Source organism: Salvelinus namaycush, chromosome 18 (assembly GCF_016432855.1).
Source record: "Salvelinus namaycush isolate Seneca chromosome 18, SaNama_1.0, whole genome shotgun sequence".
Lineage (NCBI taxonomy): Eukaryota > Metazoa > Chordata > Actinopteri > Salmoniformes > Salmonidae > Salvelinus > Salvelinus namaycush.
The window spans coordinates 44,175,747-44,196,793 of NC_052324.1; the positions used below are offsets into that span (position 1 = coordinate 44,175,747).

Here is a 21,047-nt window from a genome sequence, read left to right on the forward strand (position 1 = left end):
TCTCTCTCTAACAGGGAACATCTCTCTCTCTCTCTAACAGGGAACATCTCTCTCTCTAACAGGGAACATCTCTCTCTCTCTCTAACAGGGAACATCTCTCTCTCTCTAACAGGTCTCTCTATCTCTAACAGGTCTCTAACAGGTCTCTCTCTCTCTAACAGGTCTCTAACAGGTCTCTCTCTCTCTCTAACAGGTCTGTCTCTCTCTAACAGGTCTCTCTCTAACAGGTCTCTCTCTCTCTAACAGGTCTCTCTCTCTCTAACAGGTCTCTCTCTCTCTAACAGGTCTCTCTCTCTCTAACAGGTCTCTCTCTCTCTAACAGGTCTCTCTCTAACAGGTCTCTCTCTCTCTAACAGGTCTCTCTCTCTCTAACAGGTCTCTAACAGGTCTGTCTCTCTCTAACAGGTCTCTAACAGGTCTCTCTCTCTCTAACAGGTCTGTCTCTCTCTAACAGGTCTCTCTCTAACAGGTTTCTCTCTCTCTAACAGGTCTCTCTCTCTCTAACAGGTCTCTCTCTCTCTAACAGGTCTCTCTCTCTCTAACAGGTCTCTCTCTCTCTAACAGGTCTGTCTCTCTCTAACAGGTCTCTAACAGGTCTGTCTCTCTCTAACAGGTCTCTAACAGGTCTCTCTCTCTCTAACAGGTCTGTCTCTCTCTAACAGGTCTCTCTCTAACAGGTTTCTCTCTCTCTAACAGGTTTCTCTCTCTCTAACAGGTCTCTCTCTCTCTAACAGGTCTCTCTCTCTCTAACAGGTATCTCTCTCTCTAACAGGTCTCTCTCTCTCTAACAGGTCTCTCTCTCTCTAACAGGTCTCTCTCTCTCTAACAGGTCTCTCTCTCTCTAACAGGTCTCTCTCTCTCTAACAGGTCTCTCTCTCTCTAACAGGTCTCTCTCTCTCTAACAGGTCTCTCTCTCTCTAACAGGTCTCTCTCTCTCTAACAGGTCTCTCTCTCTCTAACAGGTCTCTCTCTCTCTAACAGGTCTCTCTCTCTCTAACAGGTCTCTAACAGGTCTGTCTCTCTCTAACAGGTCTCTAACAGGTCTCTCTCTCTCTAACAGGTCTGTCTCTCTCTAACAGGTCTCTCTCTAACAGGTTTCTCTCTCTCTAACAGGTCTCTCTCTCTCTAACAGGTCTCTCTCTCTCTAACAGGTCTCTCTCTCTCTAACAGGTCTCTCTCTCTCTAACAGGTCTGTCTCTCTCTAACAGGTCTCTAACAGGTCTGTCTCTCTCTAACAGGTCTCTAACAGGTCTCTCTCTCTCTAACAGGTCTGTCTCTCTCTAACAGGTCTCTCTCTAACAGGTTTCTCTCTCTCTAACAGGTTTCTCTCTCTCTAACAGGTCTCTCTCTCTCTAACAGGTCTCTCTCTCTCTAACAGGTCTCTCTCTCTAACAGGTCTCTCTCTCTCTAACAGGTCTCTCTCTCTCTAACAGGTCTCTCTCTCTCTAACAGGTCTCTCTCTCTCTAACAGGTCTCTCTCTCTCTAACAGGTATCTCTCTCTCTAACAGGTATCTCTCTCTCTAACAGGTCTCTCTCTCTCTAACAGGTCTCTCTCTCTCTAACAGGTCTCTCTCTCTCTAACAGGTCTCTCTCTCTCTAACAGGTCTCTCTCTCTCTAACAGGTCTCTCTCTCTCTAACAGGTCTCTCTCTCTCTAACAGGTCTCTCTCTCTCTAACAGGTCTCTCTCTCTCTAACAGGTCTCTCTCTCTCTAACAGGTCTCTAACAGGTCTGTCTCTCTCTAACAGGTCTCTCTCTCTCTAACAGGTCTCTCTCTCTCTAACAGGTCTCTCTCTCTCTAACAGGTCTCTCTCTAACAGGTCTCTCTCTAACAGGTCTGTCTCTAACAGGTCTCTCTCTAACAGGTCTCTCTCTAACAGGTCTGTCTCTCTCTAACAGGTCTGTTTCTCTCTAACAGGTCTGTCTCTCTCTAACAGGTCTGTCTCTCTCTAACAGGTCTCTCTCTAACAGGTCTGTCTCTCTCTAACAGGTCTCTCTCTAACAGGTCTCTCTCTCTCTAACAGGTCTCTCTCTCTCTAACAGGTCTCTCTCTCTCTAACAGGTCTCTCTCTCTCTAACAGGTCTCTCTCTCTCTAACAGGTCTGTCTCTCTCTAACAGGTCTCTCTCTCTCTAACAGGTCTCTCTCTCTCTAACAGGTCTGTCTCTAACAGGTCTCTCTCTAACAGGTCTCTCTCTAACAGGTCTCTCTCTAACAGGTCTGTCTCTCTCTAACAGGTCTGTCTCTCTCTAACAGGTCTCTCTCTAACAGGTCTCTCTCTAACAGGTCTGTCTCTCTCTAACAGGTCTCTCTCTAACAGGTCTCTCTCTCTCTAACAGGTCTCTCTCTCTCTAACAGGTCTCTCTCTCTCTAACAGGTCTCTCTCTCTCTAACAGGTCTCTCTCTAACAGGTCTCTCTCTCTCTCTAACAGGTCTCTCTCTAACAGGTCTCTCTCTCTCTCTAACAGGTCTCTCTCTCTCTCTAACAGGTCTCTCTCTCTCTCTAACAGGTCTCTCTCTCTCTAACAGGTCTCTCTCTCTCTAACAGGTCTCTAACAGGTCTGTCGCTCTCTAACAGGTCTCTCTCTCTCTAACAGGTCTCTCTCTAACAGGTCTCTCTCTAACAGGTCTGTCTCTCTCTAACAGGTCTGTCTCTCTCTAACAGGTCTCTCTCTAACAGGTCTCTCTCTAACAGGTCTGTCTCTCTCTAACAGGTCTCTCTCTAACAGGTCTGTCTCTCTCTAACAGGTCTCTCTCTAACAGGTCTGTCTCTCTCTAACAGGTCTCTCTCTCTCTCTAACAGGGAACATCTCTCTCTCTCTCTAACAGGGAACATCTCTCTCTCTCTCTAACAGGGAACATCTCTCTCTCTCTAACAGGGAACATCTCTCTCTCTCTAACAGGGAACATCTCTCTCTCTCTAACAGGGAACATCTCTCTCTCTCTAACAGGTCTCTAACAGGTCTCTCTCTCTCTAACAGGTCTCTAACAGGTCTCTCTCTCTCTAACAGGTCTCTCTCTCTCTAACAGGTCTCTCTCTAACAGGTCTCTCTCTCTCTAACAGGTCTCTCTCTCTCTAACAGGTCTCTCTCTCTCTAACAGGTCTCTCTCTCTCTAACAGGTCTCTCTCTCTCTAACAGGTCTCTAACAGGTCTGTCTCTCTCTAACAGGTCTCTAACAGGTCTCTCTCTCTCTAACAGGTCTGTCTCTCTCTAACAGGTCTCTCTCTCTCTAACAGGTCTCTCTCTCTCTAACAGGTCTCTCTCTCTCTAACAGGTCTCTCTCTCTCTAACAGGTCTCTCTCTCTCTAACAGGTCTCTCTCTCTCTAACAGGTCTCTCTCTCTCTAACAGGTCTCTCTCTCTCTAACAGGTCTCTAACAGGTCTCTCTCTCTAACAGGTCTCTCTCTCTAACAGGTCTGTCTTTCTAACAGGTCTGTCTCTCTAACAGGTCTGTCTCTCTTTAACATGGATGGATATGTGTGATTTTGGTTGTGTATTAGCTCTGACTAGTTCCTTCTCCAGACTATGTCTCTTGTCTCTCTCTGTCCGTCCCGTTGACATGTCCGGTCCTGAATTAACTGTGTATTGGCCTCTAGAAGGCAGCTTTGCCTGGTTCGCCCATTATTCACAGTTAGCCTTCCATTTCATTAACAATTTTACCTGTGTTACCTATGTACCTAACAGTTTTACCTGTGTTTTACCTGTGTTACCTATGTACCTAACAGTTTTACCTGTGTTTTACCTGTTACCTATGCACCTAACAGTTTTACCTGTGTTACCTATGTACCTAACGGTTTTACCTGTGTTTTACCTGTTACCTATGCACCTAACAGTTTTACCTGTGTTACCTATGTACCTAACGGTTTTACCTGTGTTACCTATGTACCTAACGGTTTTACCTGTGTTACCTATGTACCTAACAGTTTTACCTGTGTTACCTATGTACCTAACAGTTTTACCTGTGTTTTACCTGTGTTACCTATGTACCTAACAGTTTTACCTGTGTTTTACCTGTGTTACCTATGTACCTAACAGTTTTACCTGTGTTTTACCTGTGTTACCTATGTACCTAACAGTTTTACCTGTGTTTTACCTGTGTTACCTATGTACCTAACAGTTTTACCTGTGTTTTACCTGTGTTACCTATGTACCTAACAGTTTTACCTGTGTTTTACCTGTTACCTATGCACCTAACAGTTTTACCTGTGTTACCTATGTACCTAACGGTTTTACCTGTGTTACCTATGTACCTAACAGTTTTACCTGTGTTACCTATGTACCTAACAGTTTTACCTGTGTTTTACCTGTGTTACCTATGTACCTAACAGTTTTACCTGTGTTTTACCTGTGTTACCTATGTACCTAACAGTTTTACCTGTGTTACCTATGTACCTAACAGTTTTACCTGTGTTTTACCTGTGTTACCTATGTACCTAACAGTTTTACCTGTGTTTTACCTGTGTTACCTATGTACCTAACAGTTTTACCTGTGTTTTACCTGTGTTACCTATGTACCTAACAGTTTTACCTGTGTTTTACCTGTGTTACCTATGTACCTAACAGTTTTACCTGTGTTTTACCTGTGTTACCTATGTACCTAACAGTTTTACCTGTGTTACCTATGTACCTAACAGTTTTACCTGTGTTTTACCTGTGTTACCTATGTACCTAACAGTTTTACCTGTGTTACCTATGTACCTAACAGCTTTTTACCTGTGTTACCTATGCACCTAACAGTTTTACCTGTGTTTTACCTGTTACCTATGCACCTAACAGTTTTACCTGTGTTTTACCTGTTACCTATGCACCTAACAGTTTTACCTGTTACCTATGCACCTAACAGTTTTACCTGTGTTTTACCTGTTACCTATGCACCTAACAGTTTTACCTGTGTTACCTATGCACCTAACAGTTTTACCTGTGTTTTACCTGTGTTACCTATGCACCTAACAGTTTTACCTGTGTTTTACCTGTTACCTATGCACCTAACAGTTTTACCTGTGTTACCTATGCACCTAACAGTTTTACCTGTGTTTTACCTGTTACCTATGCACCTAACAGTTTTACCTGTGTTACCTATGCACCTAACAGTTTTACCTGTTTTACCTGTGTTACCTATGCACCTAACAGTTTTACCTGTGTTACCTATGTACCTAACAGTTTTACCTGTGTTACCTATGTACCTAACAGTTTTACCTGTGTTACCTATGTACCTAACAGTTTTACCTGTGTTACCTATGTACCTAACGGTTTTACCTGTGTTACCTATGTACCTAACAGTTTTACCTGTGTTACCTATGTACCTAACGGTTTTACCTGTGTTACCTATGTACCTAACAGTTTTACCTGTGTTACCTATGTACCTAACGGTTTTACCTGTGTTACCTATGTACCTAACGGTTTTACCTGTGTTACCTATGTACCTAACAGTTTTACCTGTGTTACCTATGTACCTAACAGTTTTACCTGTGTTACCTATGTACCTAACGGTTTTACCTGTGTTACCTATGTACCTAACAGTTTTACCTGTGTTACCTATGTACCTAACGGTTTTACCTGTGTTACCTATGTACCTAACAGTTTTACCTGTGTTAGTGTGTTTACATGTTTTGTGTACCATTGCCATACCTTTTTGTTTATGTGCATCTGCACGTGAGTGTGATTATTTCCCCTTGTTGCTCACTCACGCTACGGCCCTGTGTGTGTTTCAGAGTTCCGCTCCCCGTCACACATCAGTGGTTTGAACAGGACCGCGTCTCTGAGCGCTGCAGATCGGACAGAGTCGGTGTCTGTCAGCGGCAGTAGCAGCCAGCTCAACACTCAGTTCCCCTCACCGTCATACACACCCGACTTCTACGTACGAGCTCTCTCAGACCTGCAGTTCGTCAAGGTGAGGAGACCCGGCCATACATTGATACCTCCTGCACTGAGCTTTAATGATTTGTTGAGGAGAGAGACCGTGTGTGTAGGCTTTTGTCCTATCACTACACTACACCACCTTGACACTCTCTCTCTCTCTCTCCTCTCCTCCCTCTTCTCTTTCTCCCTCTCTTTCTCCCTCTCTTTCTCCCTCTCTTTCCCTCCTCTCTTTCTCTCTCTCTCTCCCTCTTTCTTTCTCTCTCTCTCTCTCCCTCCTCTCTATCTATCTCTCTCCCTCCCCTCTCTCTCTCTCTCCCTCTCTCTCTCTTTCTTTCTCTCTCTCTCTCTATCTCCCTCTTTCTTTCTCTCTCCCTCCTCTCTATCTCTATCTCTCTCCCTCCTCTCTCTCTCTCCCTCCTCTCTCTCTCCTCACTCTCTCTCCCTCCTCTCTCTCTCCTCTCTCTCCCCTCCCTCTCTTTCTCTCTCTCCTCTCTCTCCCCTCCCTCTCTTTCTCTCTATTTCTCTCTCTATTTCCCTCTCTCCCTCTTTCTTTCTCTCTCCCTCCCTCTTCTCCCTCTCTCTCCCCTCTCCCTCTCTCTCTCCCCTCTCTCCCTCTCTCTCCCCCTTTCTCTCTCGCTCTCTCCCTCTTTCTCGCTCTCCTCTCTTTTTATCTCAATCTCTCTCTATTTCTCTCTATCCCTCACCGTGTCCCTTTATCCTCCCTCTTCCCTCTCTCTCAGATCACACGTGCCCAATACCAGAACGGTCTGATGGCGTCTCGTCTGGATTCCTCCCCCCAGTCACCTGATTGCGGCCACCCCCGTCTGGAGGGTACCCCGCCCCCCGTGGGCACCGCCACCCTCGGCTTCCTAGCTGACGACACCCCCACTCCGGAGAAAAGCCCCCTCCTTGCTGATGAGACCACCTCTCTCCTCAACGAGCAGTACGGCCCTCTCCTTGCTGATGAGACCACCTCTCTCCTCAACGAGCAGTATGGCCCTCTCCTTGCTGATGAGACCACCTCTCTCCTCAACGAGCAGAACTCTCTGCCTCACAACCACCACCACAACCCATCAGAGAGCAGCATATGACACACACACTAGTACACACACTTATATATGTGCGTTTACACACACTACCAGGGACTGAGGAGACTGTGTGTGAGCACACACACACACACACACACACACACACACACACACACACACACTGACATTATGCCAAACTGTCTTGAGGAACGACTCTCTTCCCCCATTTTAAAAGTCAACCCTGAGGCTGGTAGTGTGTACAGTGTCAGCTATTCCCCCCTGTACCCCCTCTTCTTCCAGCATGGTCAGCCTTCCCCCCGTACCCCATCTTCTTCCAACATGATCAGCTATTCCCCCCGTACCCCCTCTTCTTCCAGCATGGTCAGCTATCCCCTCTGTACCCCCTCTTCTTCCAACAGGGTCAGCTATCCCCCCTGTACCCCCTCTTCTTCCAGCAGGGTCAGCTATCCCCCCTGTACCCCCTCTTCTTCCAGCATGGTCAGCCTTCCCCCCGTACCCCATCTTCTTCCAACATGGTCAGCTATTCCCCCCGTACCCCCTCTTCTTCCATCATGGTCAGCTATCCCCCCTGTACCCCCTCTTCTTCCAGCATGGTCAGCTATCCCTCCTGTACCCCCTCTTCTTCCAGCATGGTCAGCTATCCCCTCTGTACCCCCTCTTCTTCCAGCAGGGTCAGCTATCCCCCCTGTACCCCCTCTTCTTCCAGCATGGTCAGCTATCCCCTCTGTACCCCCTCTTCTTCCAGCAGGGTCAGCTATCCCCCCCTGTACCCCCTCTTCTTCCAACATGGTCAGCTATCCCCCCTGTACCCCCTCTTCTTCCGACATGGTCAGCTATCCCCCCTGTACCCCCTCTTCTTCCAGCAGGGTCAGCTATCCCCCCTGTACCCCCTCTTCTTCCAGCATGGTCAGCCTTCCCCCTGTACCCCCTCTTCTTCCAACAGGGTCAGCTATCTCCCCTGTACCCCCTCTTCTTCCAGCAGGGTCAGCTATCCCCCCTGTACCCCCTCTTCTTCCAGCATGGTCAGCCTTCCCCCCGTACCCCATCTTCTTCCAGCATGGTCAGCCTTTCCCCCGTACCCCATCTTCTTCCAGCAGGGTCAGCTATCCCCCCTGTACCCCCTCTTCTTCCAGCAGGGTCAGCTATCCCCCCGGTACCCCATCTTCTTCCAGCATGGTCAGCCTTTCCCCCGTACCCCATCTTCTTCCAGCAGGGTCAGCCTTCCCCCCGTACCCCCTCTTCTTCCAGCAGGGTCAGCTAACCCCCCTGTACCCCCTCTTCTATCATGGTCAGCTATCCCCCCTGTACCCCCTCTTCTTCCATCATGGTCAGCCTTCCCCCCATACCCCATCTTCTTCCAGCAGGGTCAGCTATCACCTCTGTACCCCATCTTCTTCCAACAGGGTCAGCCTTTCCCCCGTACCCCATCTTCTTCCAGCAGGGTCAGCCTTCCCCCCGTACCCCATCTTCTTCCAGCATGGTCAGCCTTTCCCCCGTACCCCATCTTCTTCCAGCATGGTTAGCCTTTCCCCCTGTACCCCCTCTTCTTCCAGCAGGGTCAGCTATCCCCCCTGTACCCCCTCTTCTTCCAGCAGGGTCAGCTAACCCCCCTGTACCCCCTCTTCTTCCAGCAGGGTCAGCTATCCCCCCTGTACCCCCTCTTCTTCCAGCAGGGTCAGCTAACCCCCCTGTACCCCCTCTTCTTCCAGCAGGGTCAGCTATCCCCCCTGTACCCCCTCTTCTTCCATCATGGTCAGCCTTCCCCCCGTACCCCATCTTCTTCCAGCAGGGTCAGCTAACCCTCCTGTACCCCCTCTTCTTCCAGCAGGGTCAGCTATCCCCCCTGTACCCCCTCTTCTTCCAGCAGGGTCAGCTAACCCCCCTGTACCCCCTCTTCTATCATGGTCAGCTATCCCCCCTGTACCCCCTCTTCTTCCATCATGGTCAGCCTTCCCCCCATACCCCATCTTCTTCCAGCAGGGTCAGCTATCACCTCTGTACCCCCTCTTTCATCATGGCACAATGTCATTATTGGTCTGTCTGACTGCATTGTCTGTGTGTTTCTGCAAAGTGTGTTCTGTGTGTGTGTGTGTGTGTGTGTGTGTACTGTAACAGAGTTAGGGACAGAGATCAAAGAAGACGACAGAGATGTCAGAAGCTGTGCTGTTGGAGAGAAGGACTAGGACCATGTGGAGGAAGGGGCAGGGGTATGAGAGAGCAAAGTAGAGCGAGATGGAGCATAGAGATAATGTGACATGGTAGTGGTGTTGGGCTCAATAGGACTGGACTGAGGGAGGTCCCTTATGACCATTCGTTTTCTAGACTGACTAAACAAGGGATTTTTTTATATGGATTAACAGTTGTTTTTCTTCTCACTTTTATATAAAAAGTCCATCAGTGTTTCAGATATAGACAGGTCGTAGCTAGTTACAGATGCCTACAGGGAGAGGTGTGTGTGTGTGTGTGTGTGTGTGTGTGTGTGTGTGTGTGTGTGTCCTCCGCCTTGCTGTTTCCTGGTCTGCTCTGTCTCCACTGTAAAGCCACACCACTCAGGGAGACTCAAATAAACAGATAGAAGCACCATCAACAACAACAGCAACACAACAACATCTGCATGTGTAGTAACCCCCAACCATTAATTAACGCCAACTATACAGCTGAAGACAAAGACCAATCAGAACAAAGCATGTCAAAGAGGAAACTAATATATATTATAAATATGTAATAATACTATATTGAAAAAGAAAATGCTATTTATTAATTCCATGTATGCTGAGAGAGGGGAAAACGTGTCTGTTGATTTGTATTTGTGGATATTCATGTCAATTAGTGGTCTTTATGAGTTTCCTCAGACTTCTATGGGGAAGGCGTAAATAAAAGACAGCTAGTCTTTTAGCTAGGGGCTTCTCCTTTTCCCCAAAGATGCCAATGGATTCATCAGGGATGGACCACCAGTGTGTGTTGTAAGACAATCAATATGATGATGATGAATGTGGCAGATGTGTAGGGTACGTTACTATAAAGGGGACTGAGAGCCCTTTCCTGCTTTCAGATGGACTGGGGACTGTGGTGAGAGGCCCTTGGTCGAAGATTTTGGGGTGGAAAAACTTAAAGGTTTGTTTCTGTCTGTGTGACCAAGTTGCAATCACATTCGGGAACAGTAACCTAATTAGAAAAATGCCTCCTGTCCTGACAAATATACCTTCATATATATATAATTGACTATTTATTTTGCATAAAATTCAAGTTGTATATTTGAGATTTTTTTTCCGTTGTAAATTTTGTTGTCTGTGTTTTATAATCTAGCGTTTTCATTGAGAATATTGTCATTATCACGATGAGATTCCTTTTAAATGTAGCAGTTGAACGGGGTGGTTGACAGCCAGTCCAGTGCACAGTGAATCCGTTTTATGCTTTAGTCTCTAGACCCATCTCATCAGTCCTAAATCATATATTATATTTCCCAGACCTGTCCTGCACATTTGCCCATGTATCGATCTATTGAATAACACTGTGACATTATCATTTTACCAAGTCTATAGTAGTTGTCCAAATTAACAGCATTGTTTTACCAAATAATTAATTCATCTTTCCAATTCATCTTTTATATTATATGTTTTACACACAAAAAAAGCACAGTACCACTGCAGATGCCACAAAAAGGACACAGTCACCAAAGGGATATATTCTCTGTCTAAAGTAATATCTTTGTGCTGGACTGGTATGGGCCAACCCTCACCTCCTTTAAAACAAGTGTTCACATTGATCATGGAACCAGAACTGGACTGTAACTCTCCTGAAGGGGAATGGTCAAGCACTTTTTTCTACAACTTTATTTTTCATTTTTAATATTTGGGATGTGGTGTAGTTATGAATCCAAAGGATGGGGATGAATTCTGTGGAGAAAAAATAAATAAGAATCTCCCTTTAAAAAAAATTAAATAAAAATTGTATTGATTCAGGGTTAGTATGTTATGTTGATCTGTACGCCTTGTTCAGAGCCAATGTGACTCTGAGTGGTCTAGACAGACACAGGGAATATTAAAAATACCTTCAAATATATGTTTCCCTGTGACATCAATGCATGACTTAAGATTTTTTGCACACTCGTCGTGGATGTAAAAGCATAGGATTGATGTAAACATTGGCAAAAGGGAGTTTCCACCATTGCTAAATCCATGCAAGAGAGTACGCAAGTGCACACTCGTGGAGAATTGGTACATGTCCTATGTGACAATTGGACATAATTAAGTAGGATAGGATTTGGTCTGACGTGACCTGCAGCCCATCTGATACATTTGATCATTTTGATTATATTCCAAAAGTTATATATTTCTGCTGAATAAATTACATTGACGTTGAAAGCTGTCGTCAATGTAAGGGTAGCTACCCTCCTGTAGGTTTCCACCCCAACCCTGTTCCTGGAGAGCTACCCTCCTGTAGGTTTCCACTCCAACCCTGTTCCTGGAGAGCTACCCTCCTGTAGGTTTCCACCCCAACCCTGTTCCTGGAGAGCTACCCTCCTGTAGGTTTCCACTCCAACCCTGTTCCTGGAGAGCTACCGTCCTGTAGGTTTCCACTCCAACCCTGTTCCTGGAGAGCTACCCTCCTGTAGGTTTCCACCCCAACCCTGTTCCTGGAGAGCTACCCTCCTGTAGGTTTCCACCCCAACCCTGTTCCTGGAGAGCTACCCTCCTGTAGCTACCATCAAGAAGACTTTTACCATCACACACTCCACCAGAAAATACTGTATTCTTTTCATTCCAGGTCTTTACAGATCCTCCCATCTCCCTTCAGAAAGCAGGTCAACCGTGGATTGTTTTAGTTTTCTGTCTATCTGGGTCTGTAGAGATTGCTATGGGGTGTGTCCTAAATGGTACCCTGTTCCCTATATAGTGTGCTACTTTTGACTAGTGCGCTATGGGAATGGGGTGCCATTGGGGACACAACACATGTGTCCTCAAGACTCTTGTTAATGTCCCTGTTGACTTGGTGTCCAGTCCACCCCCAACCTGACCCCACCCCAAAGTGTACATGGTTTGGGTTCAGTATGCTCATTGAGTCTCTGGTCACTTATTTTTGTACCTCAGAACACTGTGTCATTAATCGCGGTAAAGCAATCGTTATCATTATTGTCTTTATTTTTGGGAGCAGAGAGCCGATGGGGTGACTTGTTTATGAATTGGCTGAAACATGTAGTCTGGTCCCCGATCTGTTTGTGCTTTCATGTCAACTCCTTGTCCTGCTAATGTTTGATATGACAAGGAATTGACCTGTTAGCACAAATAAATCTGGGGCCAGGCTATAAAACATGCATAAGTCCTCTGTTTTCTCTGGTATGCTTTAATGTAAATAATAATGTGTACATACTGTTTTATAATTACTGTCTTAACGTGTTTTGAAGATGAAGAATGTTCTTAATAAACCTGAGATTTTTCTGTTTTTACTTTTTCTTTGGTCCTGATTTCTTCTCAGATGACTACGATTGAAAGTGTGTATTCTTTACTTTTAAAGTTACGCAGCGTAAAATCAACGTCAATTTCTGGTTGACATTTAATTTACTTGTAACATTTGCTTTTCCGGGTCCTGCTTTTTCTGTTCAGTTGTCTCAACAAAAGCCTTTACTTCCCATTTTAGCATGTTTGAATTATACACTGAATATCAACCCCCTAATCTTTGAATTATACACTATCAATACGAACCCACTGTTTGAGTTTTACACTATGAATATCAACCTGCTTGACCAATTGATGAGGAATGATGTCATGAGTTGTATCATGCATAGTATGTGACATGGGCTAAAGCCATTCAGATTTTAAAAATGCTATTTTTTATACTTACGAACACACTATGCAGACACATCGATGACTGACTGCCACAACTTCTTCAAACATGAATGAGGTGTCATTGTCTGACAATCAATGGTCTCTTTTTTTTGTGTTATTATTTTTTCTGTGGTCAGAAATGGCATGGCCTGTAAACCAATACCATGTGTATAAATCAGGAAGTGAAATTCAAAGATTAAGAGCGGAAGGGCGATAGTGCCTGTCAAATATCATCTTGGGAAATACTTGACATGTTTCCAAAGATGTTGCATCACTGGGAATTCTGTTGCTGGTTCGGTTCTGGGATATCCATGACAACAAAGACCCAGGCTGAATCCAAAATGGAACCCTATTCCCTATAAAGTGTTCTTCTTTTAAAGGAGATGGGAAAATAATAGATTAAGTTCATTGTGACTTCACAATATGACGAGCCGAGATAAAGGAACTATCTCACATCTGAAAGTCCATGAAATGTAAGCAGGCTGGACATCACAGGCTATTTTGATTGACGATATTAAGAAATTATAGAATAGAACCAAAACTTCTATCATTTCACCTGAGGAAACAACATGCTCACTCTCCATTTAGCTCTATGACCTCGGACGTCTTCAGAAATGGTTGAAGTTTAATTTCCGAGGCCTTTTGGAAGAAAGGTCATGATTTAAACATTCAGTAGATGCAGTGGTGTAGTGCAATTTGTATTTTTTTTTATAATGTCGATTTCTCAATCAAAGTTTGTACCGACAGATGTAGCCTATTGAATATTGTAGAACAGGCCGATGCAAAAAATACATCCTCCAATTGCAGTGTCTTCCTATGCCCACATATATTGTCAGAAGGACATTTTATATTTTTTAATACCCTCAAACACCAAAATAGGCATACCTAATTTCAAAACAGGCCATCACTGTCGATCATGAATGATAATATCAGAAAGTGAAATGCAGATGTTAAGAGCGAAGGCAAGTATCATCTTGAGAAATCCTTGACGTATGAATATCAACCTGCTTGACCAATTGATGAGGAATGATGTCATGAGTTGTATCATGCATAGTATGTGACATGGGCTAAAGCCATTCAGATTTTAAAAATGCTATTTTTTATACTTACGAACACACTATGCAGACACATCGATGACTGACTGCCACAACTTCTTCAAACATGAATGAGGTGTCATTGTCTGACAATCAATGGTCTCTTTTTTTTGTGTTATTATTTTTTCTGTGGTCAGAAATGGCATGGCCTGTAAACCAATACCATGTGTATAAATCAGGAAGTGAAATTCAAAGATTAAGAGCGGAAGGGCGATAGTGCCTGTCAAATATCATCTTGGGAAATACTTGACATGTTTCCAAAGATGTTGCATCACTGGGAATTCTGTTGCTGGTTCGGTTCTGGGATATCCATGACAACAAAGACCCAGGCTGAATCCAAAATGGAACCCTATTCCCTATAAAGTGTTCTTCTTTTAAAGGAGATGGGAAAATAATAGATTAAGTTCATTGTGACTTCACAATATGACGAGCCGAGATAAAGGAACTATCTCACATCTGAAAGTCCATGAAATGTAAGCAGGCTGGACATCACAGGCTATTTTGATTGACGATATTAAGAAATTATAGAATAGAACCAAAACTTCTATCATTTCACCTGAGGAAACAACATGCTCACTCTCCATTTAGCTCTATGACCTCGGACGTCTTCAGAAATGGTTGAAGTTTAATTTCCGAGGCCTTTTGGAAGAAAGGTCATGATTTAAACATTCAGTAGATGCAGTGGTGTAGTGCAATTTGTATTTTTTTTATAATGTCGATTTCTCAATCAAAGTTTGTACCGACAGATGTAGCCTATTGAATATTGTAGAACAGGCCGATGCAAAAAATACATCCTCCAATTGCAGTGTCTTCCTATGCCCACATATATTGTCAGAAGGACATTTTATATTTTTTAATACCCTCAAACACCAAAATAGGCATACCTAATTTCAAAACAGGCCATCACTGTCGATCATGAATGATAATATCAGAAAGTGAAATGCAGATGTTAAGAGCGAAGGCAAGTATCATCTTGAGAAATCCTTGACGTGTTCCCACACGTTGCACCACTGGGAATTCCGTTGCTGATCCGGTTCTGTAAGATCCATAACAGCGAAGACACAGGGTGCGTTCAAAATGGCACCCTATTCCCTATATAGTGCACAAATGTTTTATTTGATATTCCCCTATAGGCCCAGGTCAAAAGTAGTGTGTTATACAGGGAATAGAATTGGCATTTCAGACACACCCCAGATAGTTATACATTGGGATGGTTCTGAGATGTAGTCAACATTCTAATCCCATATGTTTCACTCAGTTTACAGGGCTGATTAGGATTGATTTACTGTTACACCACTTTTTTTATTGAGAGTACAGTATTTATTCTTTCCAGGTGAAACTTTATTGAGCCGAACACAATATACTAGAATAATACTAGTTTTGTGGTATATTATTGAACATACTGACCTACATATTATAGACATAGTCCTGATATTTTAGTGAATTGGGGTGATTCCCCTGAACGGGTCTTAACAATGTCTAACACCTTTTTGGCAAGGGTAAAGGCTAATAAAGTAGTAGGGAGTTGGACACGGTCCAAGAGTCTGCCAGTCTGTACTGGAAATCTATCCAGCTGGCAGATTCTAGACTCTCGTGACATCACACAGGAAGTGAGGAAATAATGTAGTGGGTTCCTTGTTATTTCACAATACGATGAGGAATTTTCTCACATCTGAAAGTCCATGAAATGTAAGCAGGCTGGACATCGCAGAATATTTGATTGACGATATTAGGAAATTAAAGAATAGAACCAAAACTTTGATGTCAAAGGGAAACATAGAAACTCAAGACATCTTTAGAAATGGTTGAAGTTTAGTTTCCTAGGACTTTAGGAAAAAAGGTAATGATTAAAACACAGTATATTTTATTAGCACTTACATTTGCATTATATTACATTTTAGTCATTTAGCAGAGGCTCTTATCCAGAGCGACTGACAGTCAGTGCATTCATCTAAGTTTAGTAGGAAAAAACAACCACATACGATATCACAGTCATTTCATAGACCCGTCCAGTAGCGGATTTAGGTATAGGTGACATGGGCAGCCGCCCAGGTCGGCATCTTGCCGGGGGCGGCACGTGGCGCCCGCACAAAAACATTTGTAACAGTGACATTCGCACGATCGGTTTTCTATCGCTCATTTGCACGTCGCGTCAATGATATCATGTCACCGTGTGGGACTGTGGGTCAATTAACCTTGTCGAAGTGGGTTCACTGATTCTAGTTTGTGAGCTAGGCAGGCTATTGCCTGGGAAGGTCTCCCACTCAGAAGTATGAGATAGGGGAGGCGGGGGTAGGTTGACCTCAGGTCTCCCCACTGGAAGTCCGACGTAGGGGGAGCGGGGGAATCTATCAAATAGCGCACCTCTAACTTTGTACAGTACTAATGGAATTAGTCAAATCAGTCACACTATGAAATTCTACCAAATAAACCACAAATCATTCATAATACTGTGAATATATAGTTTCACAGACATATTGTTGCATGTTTTTCTGGTTTGTGTGAAATCGTTGAGAATAATATAAAACCAGTCTGCACACCACCAAGGTGAATTGGTTTAGTCTTGACTCTTGGTTGACAGTGTTGGGGGATGTTAGCACATATTGATGCTCGAGTGCCAAATCAACACAAATTAGTTTCTATTAAATGTTATGATTTATTTATTTGTGTTGTTCCAAATGTCTGAATAAAATGAAGGTTAGTGCAGAACGGTGCTTTTCTATTTTGGTAGGTGGGGGGGGGGGGGGGGGTTCGTCCAGGGAGCCATACAAGCTAGAACTGCCGCTAGACCAATCTTAGAAAATAGCCCTTCTTAGAAAATAGCCGTTATCAACACTTTAAACGTTAAAGTGTAGCATAATGTATGACAAGTCCTTTAGAAAAGGAAGTCATACAAGGTATATTATAATACAGACATGTACATTTGTCTAATCGTAACTAATATTACGTAGTGTTGACATGAACAATATTTCATATTTTGTTCATCCAGTAATATTGAGATCTGAAATACAATTTCAAGGGAATCCTGGCCAAGAACAGCATGAAAACACAACATAAATTCTTTGAATAAAGTATATTTGCAATAATACAAAACAATTACACCCCTCCCCCCATCCTGTTGGGTGCGAGTCCAGTATTTCATCACCAAAGTCATTAAAAAATACCTTCTCACTCATTGGTCTGGTAAGACTAAACCATCGTCCTTCCTCCCGTGTGCGTAGAGGGGAATTTCTGGAGAGTGTGCCCAGGATGTATATAAGACATACAGGTTACCACATGTAGTCAGAAAACATTGGTTCAGAGAACAAGTTGGGACTCACAACAAGGATCAAGGACTAAAAACAAGACGTTAGTACCTACTATCTACAAACTACAAAACAGCCGACTACAAACCTATTCATCCAGGTAAATTAAATGTAGAGTCTGTTTTTATTCACATTGGCAACCATAAACTTACTCTTACTGTATGGCTGACCATGTATTATGTTGTTGATCTGTTGTGGCAGTCTTTATTTTTATATAGTGTTTAATAAAAACTTTTATTTAGGACTAACTGTATATTGATTGCCCGTTTACACCAGATCTCTGAATGTGTTTTCAGATCTTGGCCATCTTTAAGCAACTGACTAAGCATGATACAATCTATGATGGACAGGCGTTTTAAAAGATGTGTTTTTATTTTCCAGATCTAACTACAAAGACAATATGGAATTTGAGTCAAACTGCAGTCTAATGAAGGTGAGTCCCAACTTAGACATGAGGATAAGACAGACCTACAATATTCAGGCATGACAGACATTCAAATGTTATTATACAGTAAATGTTAAAACAGACCAACCACAATTCTCCATACACTGATACAATAATGTTAGATGAATGTTAACTCGACTTTCTCTGTCCTGGTCAGAACACCTCTGCCAGTGTAGCATGGAGCTCCAAGCTTCCCCAGGGTCTGGATGTGGAAATATCCCATCACCCCATCACCCTGCACTGTGTGGCCAACCTCCTCATCGCCATGGAGAGACTAAATGGTGGCAAGGGGTTTACCCTGGGAACCGAGTTCAGGGATGAGGACCTGCTCAATTTCTTGCTAGAGAGCGCAGTGGACGGTAGGTCAAAGATCACTGGACTGGATTGGAGGAACCCCTTCGGGGCTAGCCTGGCCCCATATCTGATTGTACTGTCTTGCTTCTGATGACAATGACCATAGGAGTTGACAAGACAGCACAAACAGAACGGGGTATTTTCAAAGTGTACCACTATAATACCATTAGCTATCACCACTGCGCTATGTTCCAATGTTCACACTCTAGAATACCACGTAGAATGCATGCCCAACACATGGCTTAATTCTAACTGGCATACTGCTAGTGTGGACATCTTAGCACAACTCATTGACTAGTAGTTCTGGAATTCAATCAAGTGTATTCATTCAACCATTCACTCATCTCCTACATGCTTTCTCCTCTCTCTCTCTCTCTCCTCATCAGAACATATAGTGTTGGAGTTGGGCTCGGCGCACACAGAGCACATTGAAGCCAGAAGCAGAGCTCCAGGGTTCAGCAGTAAAGGAGAGTACGAGTGTAGTGTCACTGACTCTGAGAATAAGTGCTGGGTGCTGAACGAAGGGTCTATGGAGCTGCATGCTATGATGCTGCAGGGAGGCAGCAGCTACCATAAAGGTATGTTAACAACCAAGGCTCAGTCCCAATTTGCATTTGTCCTTACATAGTGAGTTACATTTTGCCAAAGACTTTGAGTGTGTTCTTTGGCGACCATAGATCATTAAATTAATTAAATTACAATTTGCCTTGGGGCACTAAGCAGTGGCACTTCCTATGAATCTGAAATAATTGGAAAGGTTAGGTACATATGAGCAATATGAGATTCAGTGGAGGGGTTAAAACCAACCCCACTCTGAGACTGACAGATAGGTGGCGTACTTAGTTCACAGTTGAGTTCTGATGATTGATGCTGACTGACTCTCTTCTCCTTTCCTCTGGCCTCAGTGCATTTGAACCTGTCTACGTACGTAACGCCTGTCCCCAGTGAGACTGAAGCAAGGCCTGTAGCCCTGGGCATCAAGGGATCCAACCTCTACCTATCTTGCATAACATCAGGAGGCACGCCCACCTTGCACCTAGAGGTAAATAGCACTACTACTGCTGAATATTTTTGTGATTCAGTATTGATAGATAGGATAATTGGCTGTTGAGGCTGGAGTTGTTTGACTCAGACCTGGACCGTATCATGCACCACATAGAGATGGTCATGGAGATGGTGCCTGAGCTGAAGAATGCTGACATCATCAACATTGTGTCTGAATCACATGTGGAATGTAAAAGGTTGAGTTGCAGTGTAATTAAAGGAAACTGCCAGAGAGGCCAAGGGAGACCGACCCTGGTGAAATGTGACTGGGAATGGGATACAGCGAGGATGACTATTAGTCCTGGAGAGTGAGAGTGTGTCGGCTTGTTCCAACCAATGATGTGTTGATTATATAAGTCATTGGTTCCAACAGCCACAAACTCAAACCAATAGCCAGAGTAACATTTCTATCCACTCCTGGTGTATGACATTTGACCTTTAAGTCAGTTTTGAGTCAGACCATTGAGTTTATCCCCCTGACCATCTCTCTCTCTCTCCAGGAGGTGGCAGACAAGGAACAGCTGAAGTCCATCAACCATGAGAGCGACATGGTGCGCTTCCTCTTCTACAAACGGGACACCGGAGTTGACGTCAGTACCCTGGAGTCTGCCCATTCCAGGAACTGGTTCATCAGCACGGCCCTACAGCAGGACAACACCAAAATGGTGAACATGTGCCAGAGGGCAACCCCCAACCGCTTCACCACATTCACTATCCAGCGCCACAACTGAGGTGGGTGCCGAAACTGACACCACAGATCTCTCATAGAGATCCTATATAATTCAATGTTATTTGTATTTTTGTTGAACCTTTATTTAACTCAGCAATAGAGATTATATATGTGATTCTATAGGGCCTTTGTGGTCAGGGCTGGATTGCCACTGTCTGTACGTCTAAAGATTAGGTGTATGTTTGTAAGACACAATAAATTCTTCAGGTTGTATGTATGTACTGTATGTATGTACTGTATGCATGTATGTATGTACTACTAGAGCAATTCACCATTGGGGTGTATTGACTTGGTCAAAGTTTACCACAAGATGGCACCGTTGAGTCAGATTGTGGCAAGCGCCCATGATATTTATTGTACCGTATTTATTGCTGAAATCCAAAATGAACGTATTGCTTACTGTAATTACATTTCTACTAATCATAATATTGTTCTACTATTTATTAATGTATTTATATTTCCGTGATTATACTTATTTATCATTGTATTTATTTGTCAATCTGTTGATGTTGCACTTATTCATTGATACATGCAAACATTTGAATTGTCCTACATATGTGCTCTTTTGAATAAATATTCAACTGGAAATTGATATTCTCTGTCATCGATTATTATGGTTGGCTACTGTAATAACATGGTTATTGGAAGAACAATGTTAAGAATCAGACAACATGCATCAAATACCAGAACCACAACAAGAACAAATATGAGAGGTATACCTACATTATACCAGTAATAATATCAGTGGTGTAAAGTTAAACTACTTTAAAGTACTACTTAAGTAGTTTTCTGGGGTATCTGTACTTTACTATTTATATTTTTGACAACTTTTCTTTTTACTTCAATACATTCCTAACGAAAATACTGTACTTTTTACTCCATACATTTTCCCTGACACCCAAAGGTACTTGTTACATTTTGAAAACTTAGCAGGACTGGAAAATGGTCCAATTCACTCACTTATCAAGAGAACATCCAGGCTCTTATAAACATCCTAATGTTGAGATGGAATTGTTCATCAGTAAAGCAGAAGCCAAGGGATTAGTAAGAACAGTGGTTACAAATAAGTGTCAAGAGTTGTGGAACAAGAGAAAGGGAAGACACCTGTATAAGATCCAGGAAAAGGTGGGGGAAGGGGGGGTCCTCAGGCCAAGAGAGAAGGGAGGAAAGTTTAGTCACAAGGCTGAGACTGACACACACAGCTCAATAGTAAGTTGAAAGTGGTGGGGAAACATGATCATCATCACACCTCTCAGATGGAGACAGTGGAACATGTTCTATTTCAGTGCCAGAAATACGTGCGACAAAGGGAGCGATTGTTGTTAGATTTGAGAAGTAGTG

General features: G+C 43.5%; 2 protein-coding genes across 2 annotated transcripts in view; both read left to right on the forward strand.

The window, feature by feature from the left end:
- LOC120063479 (metal transporter CNNM4-like) overlaps positions 1-10,879 on the forward strand; it is a 50,766-nt gene extending 39,887 nt beyond the window's left edge. Inside the window, exons 8-9 of the mRNA XM_039013862.1 lie at positions 5,715-5,891; positions 6,601-10,879. Coding sequence (XP_038869790.1) covers positions 5,715-5,891; positions 6,601-6,951 — 528 coding nt within the window. The 3' untranslated portion in view covers positions 6,952-10,879. The remainder of the gene's footprint in view (positions 1-5,714; positions 5,892-6,600) is intronic.
- A 6,143-nt stretch (positions 10,880-17,022) lies between these two features.
- On the forward strand, positions 17,023-20,282 carry LOC120062835 (interleukin-1 beta-like). The gene is made up of 6 exons (XM_039012907.1): positions 17,023-17,233; positions 17,515-17,566; positions 17,736-17,937; positions 18,319-18,510; positions 18,838-18,974; positions 19,477-20,282. The coding sequence occupies exons 2-6, from the start codon at positions 17,534-17,536 to the stop codon at positions 19,705-19,707; spliced, it is 795 nt and encodes a 264-aa protein (XP_038868835.1). The 5' UTR covers positions 17,023-17,233; positions 17,515-17,533; the 3' UTR covers positions 19,708-20,282.
- Positions 20,283-21,047: the final 765 nt, after the last annotated feature.